General features: G+C 37.3%; 1 protein-coding gene across 8 annotated transcripts in view; it reads left to right on the top strand.

Annotated features, from left to right (window-relative positions):
- Positions 1-16,544, top strand: part of KDM6A (lysine demethylase 6A) — a 153,187-nt gene extending 136,643 nt beyond the window's left edge. For 3 of the 8 annotated variants that reach the window (XM_059466789.1, XM_059466790.1, XM_059466791.1), the window contains 7 exons: positions 1,030-1,178; positions 2,157-2,271; positions 3,846-4,033; positions 5,210-5,351; positions 10,823-10,949; positions 11,890-12,060; positions 14,293-16,544. In XM_059466789.1, the coding sequence (XP_059322772.1) occupies positions 1,030-1,178; positions 2,157-2,271; positions 3,846-4,033; positions 5,210-5,351; positions 10,823-10,949; positions 11,890-12,060; positions 14,293-14,322 (922 nt within the window). In that variant the 3' untranslated portion in view covers positions 14,323-16,544. Of the gene's footprint in view, positions 1-1,029; positions 1,179-2,156; positions 2,272-3,845; positions 4,034-4,328; positions 4,450-5,209; positions 5,352-10,822; positions 10,950-11,889; positions 12,187-12,321; positions 12,432-14,292 lie in introns of those variants that run through there. The other 5 variants (XR_009417893.1, XR_009417894.1, XM_059466788.1 and 2 more) reach the window with 4 other exon arrangements.
- The last annotated feature ends 841 nt before the right edge of the window (positions 16,545-17,385 follow it).

Here is a 17,385-nt window from a genome sequence, read left to right on the forward strand (position 1 = left end):
AAATATTCTTTCTAGTCCTCCTTCTAATTCATTCTCTTTGTTTCATTGTGAGGCTTTAACTTGTTTGGTTGCTACTTTATTACTTCTGAAAACACCCAAATTTTTAGTTTTTGTGTAAAAATTGTAAGATTAAAGTTTTTTTTTTCTTTTTTGTCTGAAGTTTCGTTATTCATGGGTTTTTTCCTTTAATTCATACTGTCATATGTTTTCACCTTTACATAACTCTTGCTTCTTTATCCAGTAAATATGTAGGAAAGACCAGACCAATGCTTACCTGTGGGTAAGCCATGATACCTCTCAAGAGCCTCAAAACCAAAATTGAGTATTTTTTAAACTATTTATGTGGGTAGAGGAAGGTAGCTTAGAAAATATTGGAAATACCCTGAAAGCATGTTTTTATTATAATAAAAATTATTTGGTTCAATCTCTGGTTAATACATACTTCCATCAAAGATCCAGCATGTCTAAGCTGTGCAGTACAAAAATTCTGATCTGGTTCAGTCATTAGAAAAGAAGAAAAGTTGATGTGTTTGGGGAGTAAGGACACTTAAGATGATGACATCTTTTGTGGCATAGAAGATCAATGTGTGCATCTGTGGAGGTGATTAGAGGTTGCTACAGAGTTTTAGATATTGAAGCCATTTTTCTATAAAGGAAATTCCATCTGTAGATGCAAACTAGTTGATAATAAACTGTTACTCTGAGCAAGCCATTGAGAGAGAGACTTCAAATGAAGTTAAGCAAAGCCAACCTGGGGCTCGTAGGGACTCGGATTTTGGTACTTGAAGTAGTCCTTCTAGAATCCTGGATGGATGCCAGATCTTCTGATCTGTAGTTTCAGCTTTGGCTACAAAATTATCTTTCCCCTCAACTAGCCTGTCAGATTTGTGATTGTGTTTGGAATTATTTTAAAATTGAAAGAGTAACACAGATACCTGTGCTAACAATTTTTTGGAAATGTTTATGTTTCCCAGACTCTTCTAAGAGTTTCAGGGATTCACAGTTTGTCAATTTGCTATTTTGCTGCAGGTGGAAGTTGCAACTCCATGAACTGACAAAACTTCCTGCTTTTGTACGTGTGGTATCAGCAGGAAATCTTCTAAGCCATGTTGGTCATACCATCCTGGGCATGAACACAGTGCAGCTCTACATGAAGGTTCCAGGCAGCAGGACACCAGGTGAGTATAATCATCATAATCCCATTAAAAAATCAGGTTCTCCTTTGGGGTGTTGGATTTAAATGCACTGCAGATTTCCCATACTTACAGCATGCCTAAATGGGATAAATACACATATTCAATATTTTTATAGTTCTTACTTCACTGAACTCCGCATGCTCAAAGCACTTAGAGTGGAAATTTCTGGATTTCTGCAGTGCTAGGGAATTGTCCTGTTGACCTCCTGCAAGCAACAGTGGGTTCTTTAAGGAGAGAACGTTGGGTTTATAAACATGGACGATATTTTTATTTTACATACCTTGGAAGCTTCTAGAGGTTTCCCAAGAGGGTCTGGTGCAGTCCTAGAAATCAGACACTTCCACTTTTTTATATTTTTATTGTCTGAGAATAGAACTCAACCCTCCATGATGAATTGTGCTGTGCTGGGGACCTGGACTGGGACTTGAGGAATCTGGACTAAATTTCAGGGTCCTTTTTTTTCTGAAGTAGATCTTCAGAAAATTCCATTAGGGATTATGGCTCAGTTTTCCAGCTGTCTAAAGAAGATAAAATATTGGGCATTTCTACATGAATTTTGAAATATCTTTCAGAAAGACTTTTGTACTCCTTGTCTGTTCAGTGCCTGAAGTCACAAAGTTTGTACTGACCAAGACTGTCAGGAGATAGCATGAAACACAAAATCTGAGCTTTTGAAGTATTTGTTTCTACAGGAGGTAGGAACTGCTGAAATATTGGTCAGATCCCCCAGATTGGTAGTTCCAATTTTGTTTTCCACAAACTAACAAAAGCAGAATTCTCATGCCACTGGTAGCTTAACTGTGTGAAGCACCTAAATAGTGTATGTAAGTGTCATATAAAATACATAAAAATACTTTAACTGTGGTGTAAGTTTTTTTAGAAATTGTCTTTGCATTTCCTGGCACTGTTTTGATAGAAAGGCCTTGCATAAAGTGTGTGTACTTTTGTCTTAAATTTCAGGTCATCAAGAAAATAACAACTTCTGCTCAGTAAATATAAATATTGGTCCAGGTGACTGTGAATGGTTTGTTGTCCCTGAAAGCTATTGGGGTGTCATGAATGACTTCTGTGAAAAGTAAGCTGGACATGATGTTTTTCTCTTACTTTTATCAAATTTTTTGTGCCTGTCTCAGACCTGAGGGGGGAAATTACTGAGGGTGTTCAAAGGGGATATTATGGGTTTTCCATGAAGTCAGAAAAGTCTTTTAAATGCAGGTCAAAATGCAAAATCTAGAGTTCATACAAAATACCACATTTGTACAATATACAGAGTCTTGGGTTGCCTTTGACAAAACAAAAGCAGAATTCTCTTGTCAGAAGCAAATAAAGAGTCACTGGTATTTTGGCATGTTTTCTTGTTGCATTTAGAGTGAAAGCCTAATTTGTTCAGACCCCAGGAGGTGCTGTGGCAGGCTTTGCTTAGACTTACATACATGTAACACCCTGGAAAAGCTGAGGTACCCTGAGCATTGGGGAACTACTCAGCCACCTCTAAGATTAGGATTTCTCTGCTGTGCCTTGTGTAGAGTGGTTTTTAAAACAAACAGAACAATACAAAAATAAAAACAATACCAACAATACTTGTTTGTACATGTATACACAAAAATAGAGGGAGCATCAGTTGTGTCCCCTAATCATGCCAGTACTCAAACAGGAGCCTCTGAGGTTGATTCTGTGGAAGATTTTTCTTACCCAGTTGAGTCTGGATTAAGCTTTTGACATCAGAACTTTTCCAGAGCTCTGTGAATTCATCTCAGTGTCTCTGTATTTTCTGCCTGCCTACTGACAGCTGTTCTTATTACATCCACCCTTATAAAGATAATCTCAAAAATGTAATTTCCACTGATGGAATAGTGATGTCTCTGGAACAACAGGCCTTGTTACTTGCATGTCACTGTTCTTCTGAGGCTGACAGAGAAACTGAGAGCTTGGTAACCTCACAAAATGTCTACAGTGCCTCTCCAAAGGCACTTGGTTGTCTTTGAAAACTCTGCATTGCAAATAATCTCTCATGGTGCAGTATAAAAGCAGTGTAATAGTGAGATAAGGATGGGAGAGGAGTGTGGATTTTGCATAACCATAGGGGAAGACTTCATAGTTAGGAAATCCATATGGAGGTGTTTTTCCATGCTGCTCAGGAGGGTCAGCAGTTCTTGGCTGAGAGCACAGACCCATGGACCACAGTTAAAATGTTGCTTGTTGTGTGGGCAAGCTGCACATTGGGCAGTGTGAGTACATGTTCAGAACAAAAAACATCCTTGGGAGCTGCTGTGGTCTGTCCAGGAGGCCAGGCAGTGATGGAAAAAGCAGCTTTGGCCACCAGTGCCACAATGGATCTGAGCAAGGGTTAGTCTGCCTCAGCATCAATAAAACACTGGGAAACTTAAAGGAAAATAGAACCTAACTGGAAGCTGTAAACTGACTTCACATGGGCAGGTGGATGGGAAGGTGTTCTAATGTATTGCAGGCTGTGAAATGTGGAATTGTGGTCAGGAATTTTACAGATGACACTTTCCTTTTGGCTACTGTTTGTGGGTCACTGAACACATTCATGGTGATGCTCATTTTTCACAGGTGGTTTTATTGAAGTGTCTGTCACTAACATTCCACTGGGAAATGCTGAAGACTTTATCTTTGCTCTTGTTTCAGGAACAATATGAACTTCCTAATGGGATCTTGGTGGCCAAACTTGGAAGATTTGTATGAAGCCAATGTCCCAGTTTATAGATTTATTCAAAGACCAGGGGATTTGGTGTGGATAAATGCTGGCACTGTTCACTGGGTTCAGGCCATTGGCTGGTGCAACAACATTGCCTGGAACGTTGGCCCTCTCACAGGTATGTGTGAGCAGTGCCTCTGCTGAGCTCTGTGTAGGTAACATATTACTGCACATGGCACAGAACCTGCCAGTTCTTACTCATTTGCTATGCTTTGCTAGATGAAAAAAACCCCAATGTGTTGTATTTTTAAAATACGACATGTTGAAGCTTTAAAGAATTCCATTGTGAGAGGAAGAGAAAGCAGCAAGAATGTAGCTTTGGCACTCAGGCTTTGAATGGGCTTGTAGAAGTAAAATGTGTATATTAATTTATGTATTGTCTTCTTAGGACATTTTTTAACTTTTTCTCCCAGATTTGTTCTCTACCCAGCAAACTGCACTATGGATTTCATATAAATTAAAGGACTAGTGCTCTAATATTGGTGGGAGAGTGGGTACCTAATAACTCTGGTGAGAGCATCAGGAAATGGAAACAGCTGTAAAATTTATTTCATAAAGGAACATTTGGTTTCTCAGACCTACCGCTCTAGAATTCTTCAGTTTTGATCCATGGTCTTGGAAGGATTTTTATCTGTGAGTGTGGAAGGAAATTCCGCTGCTAAAACAAGAGTCTGTCCAGTGTTTGAAGAAAATGTACTTCCAAAAAAACTTCTGTTTTCTTAAGTAGTTTAAAATATGTCTTTATATGGTACAATAAAGAGTGCATCTCTAGGATTGTGTGATTGACTGAGAGACCTCTCATGTTCCGTCACAGTAAATTTTGTAAAACATTTTTAAAGGGAGGGTGGCGTGAGTAGGCTGCTTAATGAAAAAGTCTGACTCACTTTTTCTCTCAAGAAGAGATTATATACCACAGCAGTGTAGAATCATGATAAATTGTGAATAGACTTGAGATGCAGACATTTCAAACCTGGATTTTTTTAATCTGGAATATTTTAAAATTTACTAATTCACCATTTTTGAAATACCTGCTCCATGTTCAACAAAGAAATCAAACACTTGCCAGTAACTTGTCTGCACAGGTATTTGTTGCTGTTATGGCATTGTGTGTTCTCTCAGCATCATAAATACACTTTTTAAGACATTTCAAAGAATAGAAATGCAGTTGGAATGAATGGCTCATTGTGAAGGAAGTTTAGCTGTTAGAGATATAAATTACTAATTTAAACAGAGTGGTCTGGGCTGATAATTGTTCCTCCCCTGACTGATGGCTGTGTTGTGTGTGTTTGTGCAGCCTGTCAGTACAAGCTGGCAGTGGAACGGTACGAGTGGAATAAGCTGCAGAGCGTGAAGTCCATAGTGCCCATGGTTCACCTCTCGTGGAATATGGCTCGGAATATCAAGGTCTCAGATCCAAAGCTTTTCGAAATGATAAAGTAAGTTTTTGTTGATTTGAAGATTTACTGTGCCCTTTTCCTCTTCACACATAAACCAGTGGTTGATTTATAAATAGTTCTTTGCAAGGCTTTTCTGTTCCTGGGAACCAAACCAAAGTTACTTAAGATTCTGTTTTTAAAACATAATATTTATATCCTTAATTTTATATTTATATAAAATATTATACATTAATATATATAATAAAAATATATAAATTTATGTATTTATATATAAATATACGAAGTTTATATGTAATAAATATATGAAATATATTTATATTTATATAATTTCAAGCACAATATTTCTATCCCTAATACAATATTTGTATCCCTAATTTTATTATGTTTTATATGATGTTATTTTGGCATAGCTTTAGAATCATCTGTGTAACTTTTTTTAGTTAAATGTGCCATAGATTTTATTCAACAATTTAAAGCAAAATGGCTTTGATCACAGCAGCTGTTTAGTATATATCATCAGAAATAGGAAAATCAGGTCATCAACTCAAATATTTGAATTGGAATATATAGTCATTTTTACAGCAAAGTTAAATTCTGCATTTCTAGAACCTGTAGTTAGTGAGCTCATGTTGTCATTTGGAGATCCAGTATAAATCTTTTAGATCTTTATCTCAAGTAGGAACTTGAGACCCTCCTTCCCTTTGCTCTTCTGAACAATGAATTGATTGATCTGTAAAATGATAATTGAGTTTAGTGACATTTCTCATATGCACATTCCAAAATGCAGGAATGTTCCAGGCTTCAAGCATCTGTAGTGATTTTCTTCAAAGGGTGCAACTTGAAGAAATGTAAATCACATTGCACCATACTGAGGTTGGGGACTGAATGAACATTTCTAACATCTAACATAGATTTGTCTTAACGTGGGGGAATGAATTCCAAAGCATATTACTCATCATGAGAATCCTCTGGTAGCAGCACACTCTGCTTTGCCTGAGTCTCTACCAAGGCACTTTTGAGCCCTTCTTAGTCTTACCAACATACTGGATCAACAGGCATTGTATCCTTTTATCATTTGCCTTGTAATGGGCTTTAAAAAATGGGTGAATTAATTTGTGAAAAAAAGGGCAAAGAAAAAGAGTGTCTTTTTTTCCCCAGTGGGAATTTTTGGTGACATCTGAGTGCGACATCTTTTTACAGTAGAAATTTAATTTAGGCTTGAACATCTGTTGCAGAATGGTGGCATTGGGGAAATGTTAAATTTGTAAGAACTGAGAATGTTGGAAGTTGACAACAGGGAGGTTTGTACTAACTCTAAAGCTTGATTATAGGGTAGCATTTGTGTGTGAATACTTTTCTAAAATCTAGGAACTGATACTCAGGGTAAATAAAGTATTTGCTGAAGGCCTGGCAGTCCTGCCCCTTCAATTAAACAATTAGTGCTCATATTCCTAATGCCAGCTGTCATAAAATGGAGAAGAGAAATTGAGTTGTTAGAAATGAGAAACAGGGGAATATGCAGGAAGAGTGTGGGAAGGAGAAAACCAAAAAATCCATTTAAAAATACCAAATCCACGAGCTTCACTTTTATCTTTATTTATATAAAATACATACAAAGCCCAACAGACATCTATTGTAAGGCTCAAAGAAGTTCTGGAATATTCTTAAAAAATATGATTTTGGTATTTTGGCCACTTGTAATTTTGCATTTGCCATGGTTTTGGGTTTGAAAGGAGAAGAATGTGACTGAGCACAGCCTCCTTCTCCAAGAGAATTGCTTAAAAGGTTATGGAGAAACACAGAGGACAAAATGGTAATTTGCTGTTGTCTTGCAGGCTGACAGCAGCCCAGCTTTTTCTAGCAAGAGACTCAAACTTTAGTGTATATTACAAATAAACAGAGATGCTGAGGAGCAGATAGAAATTTTGGATGTCCATGTGCATTCGCTGTTTCCAGTCTACTGAAATAATTTCCAGTTTAGTTGGATTAAGCCTCCCCCATCCAGGTTAGTTGTCAGCCAAAACTCAAGTTCCTGCTGTGGCTGCAGAGGGGAATAAGAGGGGATGATTAGCACTGGTTTGTGAAGTCCAATAGCAGCAGCCTGAGATAACTTTTTGTTGTGGTCACTCCTGTAGCTCTGGAATAACAGTTCCTAGAAATCAGTATCAGCAAAGGCTGTGTCTGACCTTGGCTTTGTAAACACCCTGGAAATGCAGAAACCCTCATGAATTTCCTTAAGAGAGAGAAGCAGTTGCATAATTTTCCTGTGGGCTCCTTGTCTGCAGGAAAAACCATCTGGGATCATGGCTGTTGTCCACAGCACCTGGATTTTCTGTGTACAAAAAGTGACATTTGTGAGTTATGTGTATGGTAGTCTGTGCATATGTATAAAATGCTGGAAAAAATAGACATTTTTGATGGAGCTGGTTGAATTTTATCTTGGATAGCTGGCTTCATTGTCATCAGGAAATAAAAATAAGTGACACAGCTGTCATCTTTTTGCTGAGCACAGGTCTGTCAAAAATTGCATGTCAAAGATACATAAAGTGTTAAGGGAGTTTTTCACTTTTATCTCTGGGACTTCTTAGGTATCAGCATATTACAAAAGATTAACTCTTTATATAAAATGATAAAAATCAGCTTTTAATTCAGTTTGAAAGATAAATACAAATATGTCTTAGTGGGCTGTATGAAGGTAACCACTGCAGAGTCAATAAACTAAAGTTTGAGCGTAGATATAAATATTGGGAACCAGGTTAGTGATGGAAAGAAATGGAGTAGCAGAAGAGGAAAAGTAATAGAAGGAAACTTTGCTTTTGGAAGAAATCTGATGCCTCGTTACATTTTTAGTTAATGTGCAGCTCAGTGCTGTCTTTCAGGATAAAAGTCAAAGAGCAAAACCTGAAACTTTCTCATGAGATATTTTTAAAGATTTGGTTTTAACAGTAGAAGCGTGAGCAGGAACACAGCAGAACAAATTATGTAAAACTTGGCTGAGGGAGGACAGCCCTCACAAAAAGAAAAATTAAATGCAAACCTCTTAGATGGGAGCCAGAAGGACTTTTACAAATGCCTCTGAGGAAGAGAAGAATTTTAGAGGTAGAATGAGCATAGTAATAAAAGCTTAAAAAATTAATTCCAAAGTAACTGAAATACTAAGTTCTATTACAGAAATAGTTTCAGAAATGTAAAAGAACATGACATGAGAGAAATAATTTTGCACAAAATCATGAAGTTAGGTAAAATACTTTTAAGTATCAGGGAAGATGTATTACTGGAAGGTACAGAGAGATCAGTTCTGCATTGCCATTGGGATGATCTCCACACTTTTGGGAAGTTTTACTGAATATCTAAGTATTCAAATGGCTTTATCACTGCCCTTCTAGAATAAATCAGGATTATGTCCCTTTTTAATTCTCTTCTGTTGAATATTTGAATTTGACTGGACATGATTTATATTTATGCCATACCTGCAAAGAATTTGAGAGGGGGAATGGTCTAGATTTTCTTCAAGTGAATTCTCACTGTACCAGAGTAAAAACTGGCCTGCAATAATAAAAGCTGACCCCACTGAACTTGCACACTGTCACTTTGCTAGGAACTTTTTTGGCTTTCTTAAGGTTTCCCAAACATCAGGAAATTGTGCTGCATATTCACAGTGATAGTTTGTACACTTTCTTTCATATTTAAATGCATGAAATAGTTAACATTTACATTTTCAAGTTTCATTACTACGACCTGAATTTTATCCAAGGAGGGGGAGTTCACCTTCAAGCTACTGTTTTCTGCTTTGTTTGTGAATTTGGCAAGCACTGCAGCCCTGTTGTAAGAGAGTTCATTCTGGGCAGGTATTTTTCACAACTGTAGCAATAGAAACCACTTTGAACATAATCACACTTTGAAAAGTCTTTGGAAGTCAGGAGTGGAGAATAATGGTGGCCCGTGTGCAGGTGTGCTTTTGTTGCTCTTTGGGATGCCCAGAGACTTTTCCAAGAAACAGTAGAAAAGAAGAATGGTAGCTTTTAAGTTTATTTTAAATAATCAGGCTGTGTTGCATAAATGAATGCTTTTCCAAAATTATTGAGCTTGTCAGGAGCACAATAACCCAACACTTGAATTAATTAATACTTCATCTGTCACCTGTGGTTGGCCTTAACATCATAACTCACATTCACATCAAACTTCAAAAGTGTTGAAGGAGTTACAGCTTAATGAGCTGCATAATTTTCTTGAAATTGGGTACATGAAAATGAGATGTTTAACAGAGAAACACATTTCAGTTTTGTGTTATCCTTACAGTGAGGGTGTTAGTGAAGCCATAGTGAAGCCACTGTTTTTAGTGAAGATGAACAGTGTGAGTGTAAAACAAGAAGAGAGTATTTCAAAATCCTGGAATTCTGTTAACTACTTGGAAACACATGAAAGAAATAAGTTTTTTAAAAATAGAGAATGTATGTATTACATGTTTCAGGCTCTAATGGGAGAAGGTTCAAGTTGAAAACACTGTGAGAACTCTTGAGCACTTCATTTTCTGTCCAGTGTTTGTTTTTACCCTTAATTTTTTTCAATCTTCCTTCTGCTTCTAATGAGCATGTAACATTACCACCCTGTGGAGGAGAAAATTGAAGGCTGCAAAGGCTGCAGCTCAAATAAATAGGGTAGCTGAGAGCTAAAATTATTGTAAATAACATTGTAATTTAGAAATTTGGCAACCTATTTTGCCAGCTTTGTTTGAAGAACACACATAGCTCATAAAATGCTGGAAAGCAAGTTACATTTTCTTGTAAGGACAAGAACTGTATAAATTGTGACATAAAATAATTTAGGTATTTTTTGCCTTTACAGGAGGTATGACAGGAAATTGTGCGTTTTAATGTTTTAATTTGACATTTGAACAGTTATTCTCTTCATTCATAAAATAAATGCTAGAATTGGTTTTTGTGTTGATTTTTTTTTTTCCTAGTACCAATCTGTCCTTTTTCCTTTTTCATGGGAGAAGATACATGTTCATAGATTCTATTCCCACTGTGTGTAAAATGATTCCTGGGGTTTCAGAAAACTTGGGATAATAAAGTTTTAATAGTGCAGAGAAAGTAACAGGAGTTTTAGGATGTTAGAAGAGTCCTTTGGATCAGACTATATTCACACAAAATGTAAACAGCTATGCTGAACTCGGCAGTTCAACATTACTTTTTGCTGAAAAAGTTATGGTTCAAAATAAAATACATGGATTGCTTTTGAAAACACATTGTTCTGTTGGGCTTAAAAGAGCATTGATGTATTTCAGTCAAAAATGAAAGGTACAGCCTGTTTGCAGTACCTGAAAGAGGTCCAGAGGCACAAGGTCTGACTTTTCCCCAAGCCATGAGTCCAGTGATTCTTTCTAGGCAGCTGAAATCCCAGAGGAGGAGCAAGCTCCAAGTGCATGGAATTGGAAGAAGGTGAAGCTTTCTTGAGTTTTGCTGTCCAGTTGAATGTTGAACTGAGCACACAACTGCTTTTGCTTGCAGGTACTGCCTGTTAAGAACTCTCAAACAGTGTCAGACACTGAGGGAAGCTCTGATTGCTGCAGGAAAGGAGATTGTCTGGCATGGACGAGCAAAGGATGAGCCAGCTCATTACTGTAGCATTTGTGAGGTCAGTGAAAATGTGTTGGTCATCTACTCTTGTAATATTTATTTAAATTTTGCCCTGTCTTTTGTTGTTAATAATATTTTAAATTTGCTTCTAAGCTGCAACATCTGCTCTGTGCTGTAAGCACATCTGTGTGATGCAGTGGTGCCTTCAGGAGCTCATCCAGATGTTTTTCTAGACATGGGCTGTATTTTGCTGAAGGCTCTCCCACAGCACTTCGACAACATTGTTTTTCACTGTGTCGATTTTCAATTTTCAGTTATTATAAAATGTTGTTATCCCTTCCTGCATAAAATTTGATCTGCCGAGCTTCATTTTAAAGGTACATTCATATTTCATACTCATTTGTGTTGGTCTTCCTTTCAGAAGTCACCAACACACCCTGAAGAGAGAGAACTTAAGTCCTTTTTTTCTGTAGGACATACATTTTGCTGAATTTTTTAATTCTACTTACTGTTAATAGTTGCTTCAAAGTATTAGATAATAATTTTCATTAAGTTTAAAAGAAAATAACATTTTCCTACCCTCTGAAAATCAGTTTCTAGTTATCCTCTGACAGAGCCTCTTGGGCAGGATGAGCGTGTGGCTCAGTAGTAAGGAAACAACAAACTTCTTTAGCAGACAGTAAAAAGGAAAAATAAGTATAATTTTTTTAAATCCTCACCTTACTATTCAGCAAATGAATCCTGCTTTGTCAATATTGACCCAAAGCTTTCCCATGGTGCTGTTCATGCAGACACCCTAAGTGTAATATTAGCAGTGTTACACTGCTTCACTTCTCTGCCCAAACCTTAGGAGAATAGATTTTCCCTGAACAAATCTAATTTTTCTCTTTGCATGCACAGGGTAAGCTTGTAAATCTTGAAGAAAACACTGTTTTCATGGTTTTAACTTTTTAAAAAATGAAATTGTAACGCTTGGCTTTCTGTTTCCTGTCTAATAGGTGGAAGTCTTTGATTTGCTTTTTGTCACTAGTGAGAGCAACTCTCGGAAGACCTATGTTGTACATTGCCAAGACTGTGCACGAAAGATAAGCACGAACCTGGAAAACTTTGTGGTGCTAGAACAGTACAAAATGGAGGACTTGATGCAAGTCTATGATCAATTTACATTAGTAAGTCAAATTAATAAGTGGGTGCATAAATACATTATTTGTAAAGCAGTTGTAGACTGTCTTGGTGCTCCCCTGTACGAGTACCACGGACTTTCTGATTCAAATGGAGGTTTGGGTTGTGTGTGATATTTGCAGAACAACACCTGAAGAGTCAGAATTGTGTTGAATACTACAGTAACTTACTGCAGAACACAACCACTGAGTTTTCAGGAAAAGTATGATGTTACAATTCATAAAGTTGTGGCTTTAAAAATCCAATAGAGATCACCTGAAGACCGTAACTGGATCAGATGGAGATGGGAAGAATCAGGACAGTGAAGCTTGGAGAAACTAGCACCAGGTTCAAGAGCATCTCTAATACATTGGTTGTGGTATGAAGTCAGTATAGCAGCAGAGCATCCTATGCACTCAGACCCCTCCTTCCCCTTCCCCACCCATCCCCTCCCAAATCAGCACTGTCCTTCTGCTTAGCAAGTGGATGCTCTCAAACAGTTCTGTCTCTTGGCTTGGGGCCTCCTTTGCATTTCAGTTTAAAGCAAAAAGCCTCTTTGCCATTATAGCTCTGTGCTATATATGGCAGCCTCCTGCTTTGAACTGCGTCAGCACAACTGTCCTAACATTTCACCCAGGTTTCATTGTTCCAGGCAAAGATGGCTTTTTTTGTAACCACAATGAAAGTGATGCTGGATGTATTGATAAGCCTTGGCTTTCTGTCAGAGGAGACAAGCATTGGACTAAGTGTTATGGGAATTTCATGTTGGGTTTAATATGACAGCCCAGTAAGGGCTGTGCCTTTTGATTCATTTCTAGGTGCTGCAGAAAATGTGTGTTTAGTTATTTCATGTGTTGGTAGCATGCCAAGTTGTGACATTCTGAGTTAAGGCCTCAAGGTTCATCAGTAGAGGCTGGCCAGAGTGTGGGACCATGTCCTCTGAATTTAATTCTCCTCATTAGTCCCACAGAGCCTGGGTTGGTTAAACTTCAGTTCATGCTTCTAGAAGGTCACTGTCATTATAGTCTGTGAAATGCTGCAATTTCAAGTGATGGTCTGTTATAGAAAATCATACAAATAAACACCTGTTCTCAGATGCTTCATCCAGTTGAGTGGAAATGGGCAAGAATGTTTCTGTATATGGAGATGAGAGGGAGGGAGGGGTATTTTGTTGTCTGTGCTTATACACTATATAGGTAACAGTGATGATTCTGTCCCTAGAACAAGGGTTCTCAACCTGTGAGTAGCTCCTTCCCCCATCAAAACCTAAGGCTGAGGACATTGATAATTGTTCTTGTATGAAGTTGCTGTGCCATTCATTTCTTTCAAAGGGGATACACACTCAATTGGGAAGAGTCATAGCCCAGAAGTGACATGTGTCAGATGTAGGAGGAGAGTTAAGGCTTGTTGTAAATCACAGGATGAAGATGATCTCAGCTGGCAAAGGTGAATTAGGCCAGAGAGAGACTGGGGTAAAGCACCAGGAGTAAATGAGCCAGTGTTAGAGTTCCATAGCTGGGTACTCTAATGTGAGCTAAAGTGTCTTTAGTGACTGTGAGGAGCTTTTTGAAGGGATTGCGCAGATGAGCAGGAAAAGAGGAGGAAATGCCATCAGAGACTCAGTACTCTGATGGAATGCCACAAAGTGCAGAACTGGGAAGCAGTTAGGTGATTTTCTGGGCCTCCTGGCAGGTGGCAGGAACAAGACTCCTCATTTCATTCTTGAAGCACTTTGTCCCCATGTCAGAGAATCTGAGACCCCTTCCACAGATAGATACCTTAACCTTAGAACGGTATTTTACTGCTCAGGTAGAGGGGAGGAGGGAAAATGAAGCCCACAGACTTTGGAGAGCCACAAATGGACCAACTCCCCATTGGTAAACAGGTTGAGAATCCCTGTTTTAGTTTGTATAAAGATATATCAATACTGAGGCCACATGGAGCCCTTTGCTGCCACAGTGGGACTTGGGGCTGCTCACATCATATTAACACAGACATCCCCACAGAATACTCCAGTCTGCAGTACAGGTAAAATCCTAATGCAGAGTGTTCATAAAATACATGTTGTATTTGAGTAAGGTGGAAAAAAAATACCACTGTTCTCTCTAAAGTGTCCTGAAGTGTAAAATGAATAGTGTGTGTGACTTTTAAACTCTCATGGTTACAGTTTGTGCAGGTCTTAGTTAAACACAGAGTTTTGCACCCTTGTAGAAAAGGTAATTTAATGTTTTCTCTTTCAGGCTCCTCCATTGCCATCCTCCTCATCTTGACATTTTTTCATGGACATTAAATGAAAACTTTTCTGATATTCAGGAAGTGACCCAGTTCTGCACCACTGATTTTTGTAGCTATCCCGTAAGGCTGCTGGCTGAAAGCTGTGTCTATGCAACCTTCCAAGTGCGGAGTGTCAACCAACTGGACAGGAGAGAGCACTGCCTCCTACTCCAGAACTCAAAACAAATAAAGCTCATCCAGCTGTACTTCAAAAAAATAATTCCATGTTTTGTATATATCTGACAAAACTGGCAACATTATACAGACTACTGACTTGAAGACCACCTCTTTTGTATTTCTCTGTTTCTGGGCTGATGAGTTGGTTTCATCCATTTTTCCCCCTTCAGAATTTCCCTTGGAAAAAGTACTAGCTTAGCTGGTCATTTCTTTGTAAGGTAGTTAGAAATTTTAAGTCTTTCTTTGGGCAACTTTTTTTTTCTTTTTTTTTTTTTTTTTTAATGTGAAGAGTTAGGTGATATAAATTTTTTACTGCTTTTATGTTTTTCTGTCTTGTTTTGAAACCATGACGGTTACACTTTTGGTTCCTAAATAAAATTTAAAACAATTAACAGCCAAGTCACAAAGATAAATGGGTTGCACATAGACTAAGGAATAAACTTCAGATTTGTGATTTTTGTTTCTAATCTTGATGTAAATTTACACTATTTATAAATACATATTTATTGCTTGAAAATATTTGTGAATGGAATGCTGTTATTTTTTCCAGATTACCTGCCATTGAAATTTTAAGGAGTTCTGTAATTTCAAACACTACTCCTATTACATTTTCTATATGTAAATAAAACTGCTTAGCATTGTACAGAAACTTTTATTAAAATTGTTTAATGTTTAAAGTTTTTCTATTGTTTGAGTTTTAAAAAGATTTTATGTACAGTGCCCAGTTTTTGTTCTTTTTTGAATCTGATTATATATATTTTATATATACTCTTGTGCTTGTGTATATATATAATATATATAGAAACTCGAATATAAATATGTGTATAAAGATTTAGAGACTAAATTTTTCTCGTTTTAAGTTTTACATCTATGGTAGATTTGAGGTGTCTACTGTAAAGTATTGCTTACAAAAGTATGATTATTTTTAAAGAAATATATGGTATGTATCCTCAAGACATAGAATGACCTTCAGACTGGTTTATTGTTAAATTGCACTTTTTGCAATAACAGACCAATAAATAGTTGCTGCCAAAATGTAGTAGTAGAAAATAAGTAATGGCTAAATTTTAAAGCTCTTCAAGAAAATACCAACTTTGACAGGAAGTTTGGCACTAGTTTTAGAGGAGGAATGAAGAAGATTGAGTTTTGGTGGGGATGTTCTCTAGATTTCAACCAAATTACAACTTATATATTACAATATGTTCTATTAACAATTTTAAAAGTTAAGACTGAATCATCTTGGCGTCATTGTTGACCCCAAAAAAGGACATTGTTTTGTGGTATTCTATTGTATTTTCACATATTTTGTAATACAAATTCACTGGTAAATTTTTGAAGCACTAGGTTTATTTAGGACAAGTTTATAATATATCATTGTAACAGTTTGCAGTTTTAATGATGGTATTTATTTTAAGTTGCTCCTTTCTCATTAGCTTCTTGAAAATGCATTAAATCTAAATTTCAAAATTGATAGCTTCCTTATCGATCAGAGTTGACTGATGCAGAAGGTTCTGCATCAAACACTTTCTCATAATTTCTCATTAGTGGGGTATGTTAGTGGTTGCATTGTTAAATTTTTTGTAATCAATGTGAAGTGTTCCAGGCACAGAGCATGCAGATAGTTCCTTTTTTTGAACAAGAAGAATCGCCTCTTATGTTGTAGCTTCAAACTGAAGGGTGTTTTAATGAAGAATCAGCACAGTTTATCTAATGCTGTTACAACAGTTTAACTACAGGTAGAGCTGACTTTCTTGCTAGTTTTCACTAGTTGGACAAAAGGGTGTAGAGATTAAAGAAAAGCATAATGAAATGTTCTTGCCAGCAAAATTATCAACTAGCAGTTAGGAAGCCAGTATTTGCAGTTCTGTAAAGGTGTAAGTCTCAGCTCTTGATAACAAACTCTACAAATCATAATTTTTTTTTACTTATGTATTTTATGCAGTCATAAATATTGTAATCTTGACAAACCATGCTGCAACTGAAAAGCTACTCCTTTAAAGTAGTCTTAAACCCAAATAAAAGCAAGATACACTTACCTCAACTAATGGTAAACAGAAGGTCCTCATTTCTCAGTGCTATAAAAGAACATTGCTAATTAGGGAAAGAGCTACTGTGTGCTAATCAGAAGGGCTTTGTACCTTTCCTCCCCTTTGGAAAAGAGGATATGGCATTACCAAGGAAGAATATTCATATTTTGCCAATGAGCAAGTAGACCAAATCAGTAGAGCATCAGGCAGCATTCCTCGTGCTATGGGAAGGGTTGTCATGAAATGGAATTGCTGCAGGGCTTTAATATTTTGCAGTTTCCACACTTCTTAATCCCACTCTGCTCCCAAGCAATGGACAGTTTGGATTGATAAGCTGCTATGATTTAGAATGCTTTTGTTTCACCTTATTAAAAAAGCACAAGTTAATATTTCGTCAGTCGTACTTCTTGAGAAGCACTTTCTGCTTCTTCAGTTACAAAGCACACGATGCCAAGTGAGGCATTTGTAATCTCTGGGTGTCTCCAAGCATCAGGAGCTGGGCAGGGTGGGGGAGGCTGGAGTCTGGAGCTGAACTTTCCAAGGAATTTTGGTCTTGGGGCTCTTGAGCTCCACAGCTGAGCCCTACTGCAAGTGATTCTGACCTGCTTGGAGCTACTACTTGTATTAGCAGGCAGGTTTAAGATGGAGATGGCCAAAGATGTGGCATTTGTTGCAAGAATTTTCATAAAGTTACAGGCTGAGAGAAGAATGATACTGTTAGATGGATAAAACCAGAGATAAAAATAGTTGTTTAAAAAAATACCACAAAGTTGAATTACAGATAAGAAGGAATCAGAAAGTAAGAGCAACATTTGCTGCTGAGCTATGGGTCTTAGAACTGCCCTTGAGGAGCTT

The sequence above is a fragment of the Ammospiza nelsoni genome, chromosome 2 (genome assembly GCF_027579445.1).
Source record: "Ammospiza nelsoni isolate bAmmNel1 chromosome 2, bAmmNel1.pri, whole genome shotgun sequence".
Lineage (NCBI taxonomy): Eukaryota > Metazoa > Chordata > Aves > Passeriformes > Passerellidae > Ammospiza > Ammospiza nelsoni.